Source organism: Marmota monax, unplaced genomic scaffold (assembly GCF_021218885.2).
Source record: "Marmota monax isolate L192 unplaced genomic scaffold, Marmota_monax_Labrador192_F-V1.1 WCK01_AAM20220418_F8-fsc00009, whole genome shotgun sequence".
NCBI classification, from domain to species: Eukaryota; Metazoa; Chordata; class Mammalia; order Rodentia; family Sciuridae; genus Marmota; species Marmota monax.
The window spans coordinates 23,208,808-23,223,317 of record NW_026694710.1 but is presented as its reverse complement, the minus strand read 5'-3'; the positions used below and the strand labels follow the sequence as shown (position 1 = coordinate 23,223,317).

At 45.6% G+C, this 14,510-nt stretch overlaps 1 protein-coding gene across 6 annotated transcripts in view; it reads right to left on the bottom strand.

The window, feature by feature from the left end:
- Window positions 1–14,510, bottom strand: part of Slc2a9 (solute carrier family 2 member 9) — a 146,713-nt gene that overhangs the window by 27,610 nt on the left and 104,593 nt on the right. For all 6 annotated transcript variants that reach the window (XM_046423531.2, XM_058572412.1, XM_046423530.2 and 3 more), the window contains one exon: window positions 14,092–14,167. In XM_046423531.2, the coding sequence (XP_046279487.1) occupies window positions 14,092–14,167 (76 nt within the window). The remainder of the gene's footprint in view (window positions 1–14,091; window positions 14,168–14,510) is intronic.

The window sequence follows — 14,510 nt, the reverse complement described above, 5'->3', positions numbered from 1 at the left end:
GGCCCTGATGGCCACTTGAGTCTGGACCTCAGCTTCCAGATCTGTGGGGGAACACACGCTAAGGCACCCCGTGTGTGGTGGTCTGTGATGCCATCCCTGGGAAATGAACGCAATCATTTCTGCAAAAACAAAACAGTCCAACAAGCAAACAAAACCCAGTTGGTGATGAACAAAGAAAATCTTTAAAACTAGAAGATGTGAGGACCTATTTGAATGAGTCGATCTGCTACATGCTGGCTCCTGAGTGTCCCTCACAGACAAATCTTGTAGTCATTGCCCAGGTGGTGCTGCTGGGAGGTTATGGAAAGTTCAAGAGGGGGCTGAGTGGGAGGGTTTGGTCACGAGGTGTGCTCTGCCGGGGGCTGGGGCCCTTCATCTTCCTCTTCCACTCCTGCCTTGGGATGTGATTTTTTTTGTTCTTCCCCGTGCTCTCACCATGATGCGCTGCCTTGCCACAGGCCCAGAGTAAACGGTCAACCAATCATGAACTAGAACCTCCAGAACTGTGAGCCAAACAGACCTTTTCTCTTTATAAGTTGCTCATCTCAGGTATTTTGTTATAGTGGTGGAAAGCTGATTAACACAGATGGCAAAAAAGCCTTAGCCCCAAGCTCTGCTCTCCTTGCTCCCCTTACCCTAATTCAATTATCCCCCATCTTGCCTTGCTCTGGATCCCTGTGGACTACAAATGTGGGCCTCCAGTCCTCTGGCTGGTTCCTGAGCTGGCTGATAGAGCCACTGGCAGGATACGGGAGGACTGGAGGAGAGGGAGGTTGGGGCCTCTCTCTTCTGGCGGCCTGTCAACGTCATGGCAGTTCTGCTCATGAGCAGACTCCTCTCCAATCACTGCTCCTAGAGGGCAGCTCTGGGCACAGTAGGGCCTCTCTCCAGGCCCCCATCTCACCAGCTGTGAGATCACAGATCCAGCCTTGCAGGTGTGACAGAATTAAAAGGAATAATGTATGAATGACGTATATACAAATTCTGGGCCCTCAGCACAATTGGTTTCCCCTCTCGGGGCTCCAGTGAACAGGGTTCTCCCTCAGGCCACCTCCCCTGTGGACTCCTCCCGGCAGGGGAGTTTCCACGTCCTCCCTCGGTTGGCGATGAGCACTGCATTCAGTTAGCTTCCGAGCAGGGCGTGGTTTGACCATCCCATCCCAGACGCTTTCCCTGGGTCTGCTGGGCCCGAATCTTCCCTTCAGGATCTACCAGGACCCACTGTGCGCACAGAGCCAGGCTGGGCTCTCACGTCCTCTGGGAAGAGGGGCTCCTCTCAGCCTTCACGTGGGCCAGCCGCTGACACTTAGGAGGGCTCCTGTTCCCGTCCCTCCTCTGTGGCCACCTGCTTCAAGGGCTTCACAGTGCCAGGCATACGTGGGGTCAAGCTGTCCGTAGTGGACCTCTGACCCTGCGGCAGGGACACTGTCTCGCTCAGCCTTCCTCTCCACTCCTGGTCTAGACCCCTGGCATGGGGGTGGAATAAGGACTTGGCATATTGGGTCTTTGTTCCTGGTTTCTGGCACAGAGCCCCCAAAGCCGAGGACTGTCCCCAGGAACAGGAGTGACTTTGGCTATTCACAAGGTGCGCTTTTCCAATGAGCCTCAGTCTATGCTAACGAGTGACCCAGGCGGGGCCCCTGAGGCAGAGGTGGCCGTGCTTAGAGGAAGGAGGGGGAAGGGCTGGAGGTGGGTTCGATCGCCAATGGCCAGTGATGGAATCCATCATGTTTACTCATGAAGCCTCCACAGAAACCTCAAGACCACGGGTGGGGTCTTCCGGTTGGTGGGCCGCCCTTGGTGCCGGGAGGGGCACACCTGGAGGCCTCAGGAGCTCGGCAGCCCCCCACGGGTCTCTAATCCTGGCGGTTCCTGGCCACCCTGTATAACCAAGCTGTGACCTCAAGTAGAGACATCCCCACATTCTGTGAGGCATCCTCGTATGTTAACAAACCTGGAGGGGGACCTGGGAGTCCCCAAACTCAGGACAGAAGCATGGGTCACCTGAGGACCCCAATTCTGACTGACATGGGGACTTGCAGGATGAGCCCTTCAACATGTGGAGTCCCCGGTCCCCCTGGGCAGGCAGCATTGGAATCCAAGTGACCGGCCCTGCTCCCTGTTGGTGCTGGACAACTGGAGACCTGACGAGCAGTCACGACATGTACGTGGTGTCCAAAACACCCACACTCAGCGTCACCACACACCACACAATAAGAACTGAGCACATGCGTGTGGAAGGGTGCAGGAAACGCACCACCACCTGCGGAGGCAGAGCGGGCATCAGGTACTGGCATCCAGGGTAGAATTAAAGCCACCTAATGTTAACTCTCCTTTGCAAATGGGTTATGTTTGCAAGGGCTCAACATTCTCAGTTCTAAAGAAGAGCTGCAGCTAAATGATTAAGATACAGAGTCAACTATTTGAGGAAAAAAGAGCAAAAGATACATCACTCCTGTTCCTGGGAACAGTCCACGGCTCCTAGTCAGTCATCTGCAGAACCCAGCACATCTGGTGACCTTCAGATGACATCAGAATGTGCATCCAAGAACTGGACCACTGAGGATTAATGATTATTTTAGTGCCCACCTGTCTGTGGCTAAGAATACACTTCTTTCAATTTCCTGTATAAGTCCTTAGCTTGCTCTTGTCCTCTAAGAGAGTCCTTAGCACCACAGTCTGGTTGTTTTCTTTTTTTTTGTTTGTTTTTTTTTATTCTAACTTGTTATACATGACAGCAGAATGCATTACAATTCATATTACACATAGAGCACAATTTTTCATATCCCTGGTTGTACACAAAGTATATCCACACCATTTGTATCTTCATATGTGTACTTAGGGTAATGGTGTCCATCTCATTCCACTGTTCTTTTTTACCCCCACGCCCCCTCCTTCCCACATCCCTCTGCCCTATCTGGTATTCATCTATTCCTCCCATGCCCCCACTCCCAACTCCACTATGAATCAGCCTCCTTATATCAGAGCAAACATTTGGCATTTGGTTTGTTGGGATTGGCTAACTTCACTTAGCATTATATTCTCCAACTCCATCCATTCACCTGCAAACGCCATGATTTTATTCTCTTTTATTGCTGAATAATATTCCATTGTGTATATATACCACATTTTCTTTATCCATTCATCTACTGAAGGGCATCTATGTTGGTTCCACAGTTTAGCTACTGTGAATTGTGGTGCTACAAACATTGATGTGGCTGTGTCCCTGTAGTATGCTGTTTTTAATTCCTTTGGGTATAGACCGAGGAGAGGGATAACTGAGTCAAATGGTGGTTCCATTCCAAGCTTTCCAAGAAATCTCCAAACTACTTTCCAGAGTGGTTGCACCAATTTGCAGCCCCACCAGCAGTGTATGAGTGTGCCTTTTCCCCACATCCTCGCCAACACTTATTGTTGTTTGTGTTCTTGACAGCTGCCATTCTGACTGGGTGATCAGCTAGCTCATTGTGAGCAAGTTCTTTTTCTACCATCACCTGCGTCTTGGTTTCTGATGTGTGGCTGCAAACTGAACTTTGTACAGTAAGGAAGTGAGGGAGACAGCTCCTTGAAGTAGCCTAGATATCGAGGAGCTGAGCACAGCAGCCATTGCAGTACTGGCAGCATGAATCCAGGGCCCACACAGGGGGACTGTCTGGTTCTAGGATAGACTGGAGATGCAGTCAGAGCTGATTTGGTGAGGATGAGAAGCGTCCTTGCAGTGGCTGAATAGAGTGGTCTGTGTGGGCGGGAGTGGCAGGGTGTGCAAAGGCTGGGATCATGCAAGTGTGTGTGTGTGTGTGTGTGTGTGTAGGGTGTGTCAGCTGCCTCTGGCTCTGGGTGGCTGGAGCTCAGGGAGAGTGCACAGGTGCACAGAGGGAGAAGGGGTAGGTGGGGCAGTCAGAGACAGATCCCAAAGGTCCCTTATGTCTTTGCAGGAGAAATCCACATGAGAAACAGGAGTCTCTTCTCAAGCCAGGCCTTGCGGAGAGGAGCTTGGCATATCTCCTGGAGTGCCAGGACCTAATATGCACCTTTATGATCACAGTGACTGACCACGGTCCCACTCACTGGCTTGCTCTCCCCTTGGGGGGTTTAGTGTGGGCAGCTAGTCAGGCCATAATACGATTTTCCAAACTAGAATTGACAGGCATTGGCAATGACCTCCTTGTCCTCAAAGGAAAGGCTCTTCCACTGGGCCTCATCTGACGCTTCTCCGCCCCTGCCATGGGGTTATACACACCAATAAAACACGGCAGGAAACTGCCTTCCTTCTTCCCCTGCCCCTAGTTTTAACTCCCTGCTAAGTCTTCTTACACTGAACTGCTCCCCAGAGAAGCTCGGGCAGATGCCCGGCTTCCCTCCTGGAGGCCCACTCAATCATGAGGGCAGCCCCAAACCATGAGGAGTCTCGGCTTCCACCACCGGCTTCTCCCAGCCTCACTGGTCTGCTCCTTCCTGTCCAGTTTGGAGGATACAGATGACCTCACAATCCAAGCAGCAGCTTCCCCCAGACAGGTGCTTTTGCAGGGCCTCAAGCTGTGGACTCTCAAGGTGAGTTTGAAGATGCTCCTGACCCAGCCTAACCTTGTGGTGAAGGTCACGGCTAGCTGGGGCGGCCTGGCTGCCGGGTGAACACGGGGGACTTGGGAAGTGGAGGCCAGGGGCTGACAGCTGATCTGTGATTGTGGGGTGCCAGAGCCTTCCCTGGAGGGAGTCCCCTCAACTCTGTGGGGACTCAGCACGTGGAGCCCTGGAGATGCAGCCCACCCTAAGGGTGATAAGGACTTTGCAAACACCCAAGGGGAATTCATTACCCCAAGGATGGGGAGGCTTGAGAAGACACAGAAGGCAGAGCTTTGTGGTCTGGTCAGCAGAGCACCTTGGGCAGGCTCATGGATGCACCTGGCTTCCTTGTTGAACAGGTAGGCAGGAGGGAGGCCAGGCTTTTCAGGGAGGCACAAGGCGGACATTGATTGCTCTTGGGAAAGCAGCTACTGCAGACCAAGGTAGCCTGAAAGCTCTAAAACCAGGCCGTGAGAGGGGAAGTCTCTTTGCACCCGTGACCTGCACTCACCCCAAGGCGCATGACCCTTTGCAGGGGCTGGTAAGGGGCCAACCTCGGCCAGGTGGGTCTTGCTGGGCACCACCCAGATGTCCTCTCAGTGGATGTCGGATGAAGCCAGTGTAGCTGTGGTATTTTAGCTGCCCCGGGGGTCTTACCACATCTGGCCAGGTTTGAGAAGCCCTGTACTAGCTAAGGTGCTGTACTTTGGAATCATGCACTGTTAGAAAATCCTGAACCTGCATCTGACCCCCAGAGATTGTAACTTGCCTAACCTTCGATGCAGCCTGGGTATTGGGGCTTTAAAAAATTTTCTAGGTGATAGAACCATTTTTGAGCAATATAACTCTGGCCTAAGTGGTTTTATTTGTGGTTCCATTGACATCAACTTCATTTTATTTCTGACAGTTTTATTGGCTATTTCTGCTGCCTGAATTCCTTCATGTGTCCCTCATGTAATACCTCACTCTCACTACTTCTGAATGTCAGAATCAAAGGACTGCAGAGTCAATTGTCAAACTTTTTTTTTTCTGTAAAAGTAGATAATCTCTGTAACAGAGATTTTTCAGAGAAAATCTCATACAGATTTTCTTCTGTATGAGACTTTTTAGGCCACACATGGTCATTGACATATATCCTTTTACTTCATTTTTTTTTTTTGGTCTTTGAGACATAACATGCAAAATAGGCCATGGGCTGGATCTTATCTGCTTTGGATGGTAGTGAGTTCCCTATCAATAGGAGCAATCAAGCCATAGCTGGACAAATTCATGGCCAGGAAACCATAGCTGGAACTTAAGCTTCTAGTCCAATGAATGACTGGACTAGAAAATCTTCTGGCCTCTTCCAAACTTGAGACACTTGAATTCTAAATCACTCCAGACCCTGAAATGCTCCCTCATTTTCTGAGTGACCTCTGGGGTCCCCTCCAGCTCTGACATTGTTCTCCTGCTCTGTTCTGCCTCTGTTTGTTTTGAAGCTCAGCATGCATGGGCATAGCCATCCATCCACACAAAGTGCTGTGATTTTGGGGTCTGGTTTAATAGACAAAGACCAAGGGCTGCCTCTGGCTTCTGTGTTGAGACAACACATGAAGCAGTGGTGGTTGGAGACTGTGCTGGTCAAAATGATTTACATTCACAAACAGCATGAAAAAAACAAGGGAACAAATCAACTCAGACAAACCAAGATGCGCCAACAATAGAATCCAGTGACATCATAGTGGAAGGAATGTCAGAGAAGGAGTTTAGAATGTACGTAGTTAAACTGATCTGTGAGGCAAAGGGCGATGTAAGGAGTAAAATCAGAGATAAAATTCAGGAGGTAAAAGATTACTTCATTAAAGATAGTGATTCTGAAAAGAATTCAAGCAGAAATCCTCAAAATGAAGGAAACAATAAACCAAATTCAAAATTCAATATAAGGCATCACCAACAGATTAGACCACTTGGAAGACAGAACCTCAGGCAATGAAGACAAACTATATAATCTTGAAAATAAAGTTGACCACACAGAATGTTAAGAAACCATGAACAGAACTTCTAAGGATTATGAGATAACATGAAAAGACCAAATTTAAGATTTATTAATACAGATGAAGGCATGGAGCTACCAACCAAAGGAATGCACAATATTTTCAATGAAATAACACCAGAAAATGTCTCAAACATAAATAATGAAATGGAAAATCAAATACAAGAGGCTTACGGACCCCAAATATACAAAATTACAAGGGACCCACACCAAGGCACATTATAATAAGAATGACTAACATAGAATTTTAAAGGTTGCCAGAGAAAAACAACAGTTATTCTTTAACACTTTGAAGGAAACTAACCTGGATCTCAGCTGATCTCTCAACCCAGACCCTCAAAGCTAGGAGGTCTTGAAATAATATATAACAAGCGCTGAAAGAAAATGGATGCCAGCCAAGAATAATATCCCTAGAAAAATTAAAATTTGAAGATAAGATAAAAACCTTCCATGACAAAAGTTAAAACAATTCACAACAAGAAAGCCTGTGCTACAGAATATTCTCAACAAAATATTCCATGAAGATGAAGTTTAAAAAAGTGAAAACCAGCAAAGGGAGTAACTACATTAAAAGAATAGTCAATCAAAGAGAAACTAATTCAAATTATAAACCAGATATAACCCAAATGCCTTGGAATACAAATCATATCTCAATAATAACCTTGAATGTTAATGGCCTAAACTCATCAATCAAAAGACATAGACTGGCAGATTGGATTAAAAATGAAACCCAACAATATGCTATCTCCAGGAGACTCACCTCATAGGCAATCCACAGACTGAAGGTGAAAGGATGTGAAAAAGCATATCATTCACATGGGACACGTAAATAAGCAGGGGTTTCTATACTCATATCAGATAAAGTGGACTTCAAGCTGAAGTTAATCAGAGAGGACAAAGAAGTCCATTTCATACTGCTTAAGGGAATTATACAACAAGACATAGCAATCATAAGTATTTATGCCCCAAAACAATGTGTGCATCTACATACATCATACAAACCCTTCTCAATTTCAAGAATCAAATAGACCACAACACAGTAATACTGGGTGACTTTAACACACCCCTCTCACTACTGGATAGATCATTTATACAAAAACTAAACAAAGAAACTATAGAACTAAATAATACTATCAATAATTTAGACTTAACAGATATATATGTAGAATATTCCATCCATCAATGAGTGGATATACTTTCTTCTCATTAGCACACAGGATCCTTCTTTAAAATAGACCATATATTATGTCACAAAGCAACTCTTAGCAAATACCGAAAAAAAAAAAAGTAGAGCTAATACCCTGCATTCTATCAGATCATAATGGAATAAAATTAGAATTCAATGATAGAATAAAAAGTAGAAGCTACTCTAACACCTGGAGACTAAATAATACACTAATGAATGATGAATGGATAAGAGAAGAAAAAAAGGGTAAATTTGAAAAACACTTAGAGATGAATAAGAATAGTGATACAACTTATCAAAATCTCTGGGACACTATGAAGACAGCGCTAAGAGGAAAGTTCATTGCATTGAGCTCATTCATTAAAAGAATAGAAAGTCAGTGAATAAATGACCTAGTGATCTAACATTACATCATAAAGCCCTAGAAAAAGAAGAACAAATCAACAATAAAGCAGTACAAGAGATGAAATAATTAAAAACAGAGCTGAAATCAATGAAATGGAAACAAACAATTGAAAAAATCGACAAAACAAAAAGTTGGTTCTTTGAAAAAAAATAAAATTGATTAACTATTAGCCACATTAATGAAGAAAAAGAGAAAAAACTCAAATTATTAAAATCTGTGATGAAAAAGGAAATATCATTATAGACACTACTGAAACATAAAAGATAATCAGAAACTATTTTTAAAATTTATACTTCAATAAAATAGAAAATCTTGAAGACATTGACAAATTTCTAGAGACACATGACCTGCCCAAACTGAATCAGGAGGAATACATAATTTAAACAGATCAATTTCAAAAAATGAAATAGAAGACACCATCAAAAACATACCAATTAAGAAAAGCCCAGGACCAGATGGATTCTCAGCCAAGTTCTACAAGACCTTCAAAGAAGAACTAACAATACTCCTCAAATTATTCCATGAAATAGAAAAGGAGGAAACCCTTACAAACCCATTCTATGAAGCTAGTATCACTCTGATACCAAAACCAGACAAGACACATCAAGGAAAGAAAACTTCAGCCCAGTATCCCTCATTAATTTAGATGCAAAAATTATCAGTAAAATTCTGAAAAATCATATACAAAAACATATTTAAAAGATAGTGTACCATGATCAAGTGGGGTTCATCTGAAAGATTCAAGATTAGTTCAACATATGGAAATCCATAAATGTATTTCATCACATCGATAGACTTACAGACAAGAATCACATGATTATCTCAATAGATGCAAAAAAAAAAAAGCACTTGACAAAATACAGCATTCATTCATGTTCAAAATACTAAAAAAATTAGGGATAGTAAGAACATACCTCAACAGTATAAAAGCTATAATGCCAACATCATTCTAAATGGAGAAAAATTGAAAGCATTCCCTCTAAAAACCGGAACAGGACAGAGATGCTCTATTTCACCACGTCTATTCAACATCATCCTTGAAACCCTAGCAAGGGCAACCAGAAGAAAGATATTAAAGAGATACAAATAGGAAAAGAAGAACTTAAACTATCCCTATTGCCAATGATATGATTCTATATGTCGAAGATTAAAAAAAATTCTACCAGAAAACTTCTAGAACTAATAAATGAATTCAGCAAAATAGCAGGATATAAAATCACTACCCATATATCAAATGTAGTCTATATATAAGTGATGAATCCACTGAAAGAGAAGTCAGGAAAACTATCCCATTTACGATAGCTTCAAAAAAAAATGGGGAATCAATCTGATGAAAGAGGTGAAAGACCTTTACAATGAAAACTACAGAACACTAAAGAAAGAAATAGAAGAAGACCTTAGAAGATGTAAAGGTCCCCCATGCTCTTGAATAGGCAGAATTAACATTGTCAAAATGGCCATAGTACCCAAAGCATTATACAGATTTAATGCAATTCCTATTAAAATTATAATGACATTCTTCATAGAATTAGAAAAAGCAATCATGAAATTCATTTGGAAAAATAAGAGACCCAGAATAGCCAAAGCAATCCTTAGCAAGAGAAGTGAAGCAGGAAACATCACAATACCAAACCTTAAATTATACTATAGAGCCATAGTAATAAAAATGGCCTGGTATTGGTACCAGGCAGACACATAGATCAATGATAGAGAATAGAAGACAAACCCACATAAATACAGTTATCTCATACTAGACAAAGGCGCCAAAAACATACATTGGATAAAAGAGAGCCTCTTCAACAAATGGTGCTGGGAAAACTGGAAATCCATATGTAGCAAAATGAAATTAAACCTCTGTCTCTCACCATGCACAAAACTCAACTCAAAGTGAATCAAGGACTTAGGCACTAGAACAGAGACCTTGTGCCTAACAGAAGAAAAAGTAGGTCCAAATCTCCACTATTTCAGCTTAGGAATTGACTTCCCTAACAAGACTTCTAAAGTGCAAGAAGTAAATTCAAGAATCAACAAATGCTTACAAAAAAGAATCAATTTCCAGTCCCACCAGCAATGTATGAGTGAACCTTTTCCCCCACATCCTCACCAATATTTATTGTTGCTTTTATTCTTGATAATTGCCATTCTGACTGGAATGAGATGAAATCAGACTAGTTTTGATTTGCATTGTTCTAATTGCTAGAGATGTTGAACATTTTTTCATATATTTGTTGATCAGTTCTATTTCTTTTTCTGTGAAGTGTCTGTTCAGTTCTTTAGCCCATTTATTGATTGGGTTATTATCATCTTTTGGTATTAAGTTTTTTGAGATCTTTATATATCTTGGAGATTAATGCTTTACCTGAGGTACAGGTGGTAAAGATTTTCTCCCATTCTGTAGGCTCCCTCTTCATGTTATTGATTGCTTCCTTTGCTGAGAAGAAGCTTTTTAGTTCAAATCCATCCCATTTATTGATTCTTGATTTTACTTCTTATGCTTTACTACAGTGACACAGACATATCAATGTTTATAGCAGCTCAACTCATGATACTTAAACTATGGAACCAGCCTAAGTGCCCTTCAAAAGATGAGTGGATAAAGAAAATGTGGTGTATACATACACAATGAAATATTACTCAGTCTTAAAGAAGAATGAAATTATGGCACTATCCAGTAAATGGATGGAGCTGGAGAATATTATGCTAAATGAAATAAGCCAATCCTAAAGAAGCAAAGGCTGAATGTTTTTCTCTCATATGTGTATACTAATTCTCAATAAAGGAGAGGGGATAGGGAAGAATAGAGGTACTTTGGAATAGGCAGAGGGGAGTGGAGGGAAGTGAGGGGGTTTGAAGTGGGAATGACAGTAGAATGAATCAGACATTATTACCCTATACACATACATGATTACATGACTGGTGTGACTCTACGTCATGAGAAGTAATACTCCATTTATGTATGATGTGTCAAAATGCATTCTACTTTCATGGATAACTAGTTAACAAATAAAAAATAATCACACACTTAAAAACAAACAAAAAAAGGCAACATACAACAGATTAAGACAGGAACAGATGTGAACATGTGAAGGGAAGCTCAGGGCAGTGCCTGGATTCAAGTTCTTATGCTTTGTAGTGGAATGAAAGGAACAAGATTTTAAAGATCTGGGTTCAAATCCCAAGTTCAACGCATACTAGCTGTTCCATGCTAGGGGAGCCTTGCAACCTCTCTGGACTTCAGCATCCTCCTTGTAAAAGGAGGGGTTGGCCCTGATTTGCAAGGCTGTCATGCAGTCTAGGGTGACGGGTGCAGGCCAGCCAGGGCAGCGTGTGGGCTGAAGTCAGTGCTCAAGAACGCTCAGTGCCCTGATGCTGGAGTGAGTGGAAACTGAGCAAGCCTGGCCAGGACTCAGCAGAGGGCAGGACAGGGCTGGGCACACCCAAGCCCCTGCCTCCAGTGGAGCTGATCACTCTGGGTGACCCTGTGGGCTCAGCACCTCTGCTGTCCACACCTTACTGCTCTCCGCTGTGGCAGCATCTGCCTGGCCCCTTCTCTCAGAGTTCCCTGGTCATAATTAAACCATCCACACACCCTTGCTGAGGACCTTCTAGATCTCAGGCCAGTGCTGAGCTTCTTGGGAAGGTGGTGTTTGTAGCACAGACCCTGCATCTAGGTCAGGCCAGGGGACGTGCTGGAACAGGAGTGGACGAGAAGGGTTCCCTGGGCCAAGGCTTCTAGGAAGCTCTCTGCCCAGTCCGTCCCCCTCCTGCCTACTGGATAAGCAGACTATGAGACCCCAGGGCTGACAGAGCCAGAGAACAACAGGGGCCTGGACTCAGGCCACCCACCTGCCTGGGGCGACAGCCACAGACGGTCACGTGACTAGGAAATGGATGTCTGCTGTGCTGAGCCACCACCGCTTGGGCACATGTTTTCATGCTACAGTGACTAATACGAGCTGTTCAAGTGGCTCAGAATTTAGATTACACGTAGCAAGCATTCAAGGCACATTGCTTGAGTGTGCTACTAAGGATTACTGTTCTTGGTCAGTGGCCTTGGGATTTTTAAAAATATGTATAATGTATATTTTTTTCATTGTAAGTATCTTTATTTTTATGTGGTGCTGAGGGTTGAACCCAGTTCCTCACACGTGCCCGGTGAGCGCTCTACCACTGAGCCCCAGCCCCAGTGCCTTGGGATTGTTTTTAAGTGAGTAAGTTTGGTTAGAAGTCCCAAGACCACCCTTCAGGTTGGCAGTGAAGGAGCTCCCGGCCGAGGTGGAAGGAAGGTTGATGTTAGGGCTTCACACATGGAGTTCACCTACCTCCCTGCCTCTGCCTGCTGTCCCCTCCCCCAGGTGCTCAGCAGAGTCTGGAAATCCATGTGGAATGGATCGAAACCTTCTTGCTGTTCTCTCTCTAATGAAGAATTGAACTAGCTCCACTGACCCCTTTGCTACATGCGATCGGTGTCGTTGGCTTCACCTTTTTTTCTGATGCTATTAAACCCCAGCAGCCTCTTCTTGGAGCTCCAAGGATATCACACAACGGGGGTCTCCATGCCCCCCCTCCCCCGAGGCTTCATTTTGGAAGATCCTGTCGCCAGGTCAGGCTCCACCATTCACCCGCTCACAACAGCTACGGCCCCTTCCAGCCTTCCCTCAGTTATTTCATTTAAAAGACCTTTATGAAGCTCTTCCTCAGTCCTGGGCACAGTTCTAGCTTCTCAGGACAAGATTAGGATGGCAGACAAGGCCTCTCGTGGACCTGTTTTCTATTAGCGGGAGACACGCTGTGGTCTAGGCACTGCGACTCCTGAATCCCCAGCTAACCCCACGTGAGCCGCTGCACATCCACCTGCTGTTCTCTGTCCACCTGGGAGGTGGCTTCTGCTGCCTCGGCTGTTCCGACCAGCCCCTGGCATGGTATGGATGTGTGCAGGTGCCCGCTGCCCTCCCCAACCACTGCATCACCACTCTGCCACCTCATTATGCCACCCAATGTCCTGGACAGGGACAAATTCTTTTCATCCATCACAAACATGACAGAATCTAGAACATGAGGACCATGAAAATCAGCAGCACAAAGACAGAAGTTCAATCCCATTGGTTTTGATGGAAAGTTGGTCTTTTCATCAACAGAGAAATAAAAACCAAGAGCCACGAACATCATCTCCTGGCGAGAGCTCACAGCCATGTCAGACCCTGCCCCGGCCCACCTTCTCGCCCTACCTTGACCTCTATGGAGGCCTCTACTGGACGTGGACACAGGACCAAGGAGTGGCACAGCCCTCGGTAGCATTCCATCCTATAGATGGGCACACCAATGCTCAAGAAGAGGAAGGCCTTTCCCAATGACCCGTGGCCAGGAAATGGCAGTCCTGACCAAGCGGGGCTAGGATCCTCCATGCCCCAGACTCACACAGGCCCCACACAAGGTGGTGCTTAGGGCTGAGTCTGCTGCCAGGCAGCACCCTCACCTGCTCACTCCTGAAAGTCACCTTCTGCCTCTGCCTCCTCTAAATGGCCAGGGTCTGAAGTGAGTTAACACACCTAGTGTGCGTTAGTCCACTGTAGACACCTCACTGTTCTCTCCTCCACACTAACCACGACTTCTCCCTGGGCAGAGCACACCTCAGCCAGGTTTGGTTCACCACAAACCAGCCCTGGGTCTGGCCCACAGTCCTCAGAGAGCTGTCGTTGTGTACGGTGCTGTCCACTCACCTCTGGTCAGCACTTGCTGGCCCTCTCTGGGTGGAATGAAGGCAGCCCCCTGTTTACTAAGGCTCAGGGGAAGGCAGGGCCCCATCCTTCCCCTGCCTGGGTCCTGGTTTCCCCATCTGTGAGGCCAGCCCTCGGCTGGCTGCAGTCACGAGCCTGGGGCCAGGTGTGAGGCAGAAGGCCTTACCTGGGCCACTGCAGAAGGCGGCGATGACAGCCAGGATGCACACGATGCTCAGGTAAGGGATCCAGGCGGCATGGTCCTGCGGGAGGATATGCGATGCAGGCTGGGGACGAGGCCGGGTGTGACAGGAGGACCTGGCCCCCCTCCCGCTCAGTGCATCTGCATGACCACCACAGGCCACTGTGTGTCCCATTTTCAACATCCATGACATGGAGACAATGAGGACTACTCAGAACATCTCATCCACTGGCTTCCCACCCCTGGAGGAGCAATGAGATGGCGCCGGCAGAGTCCCTAGAGCCCTGGGCACAGGAACAGCTCCGCTGACTGAGGGTGCTGCCTGAAGCAGCCAGTGGGAGAATGTTTACAGTCATCACACGCAAAACAGTCCTCTCAATTGTCCCTCTCATTACCTGCAGCAC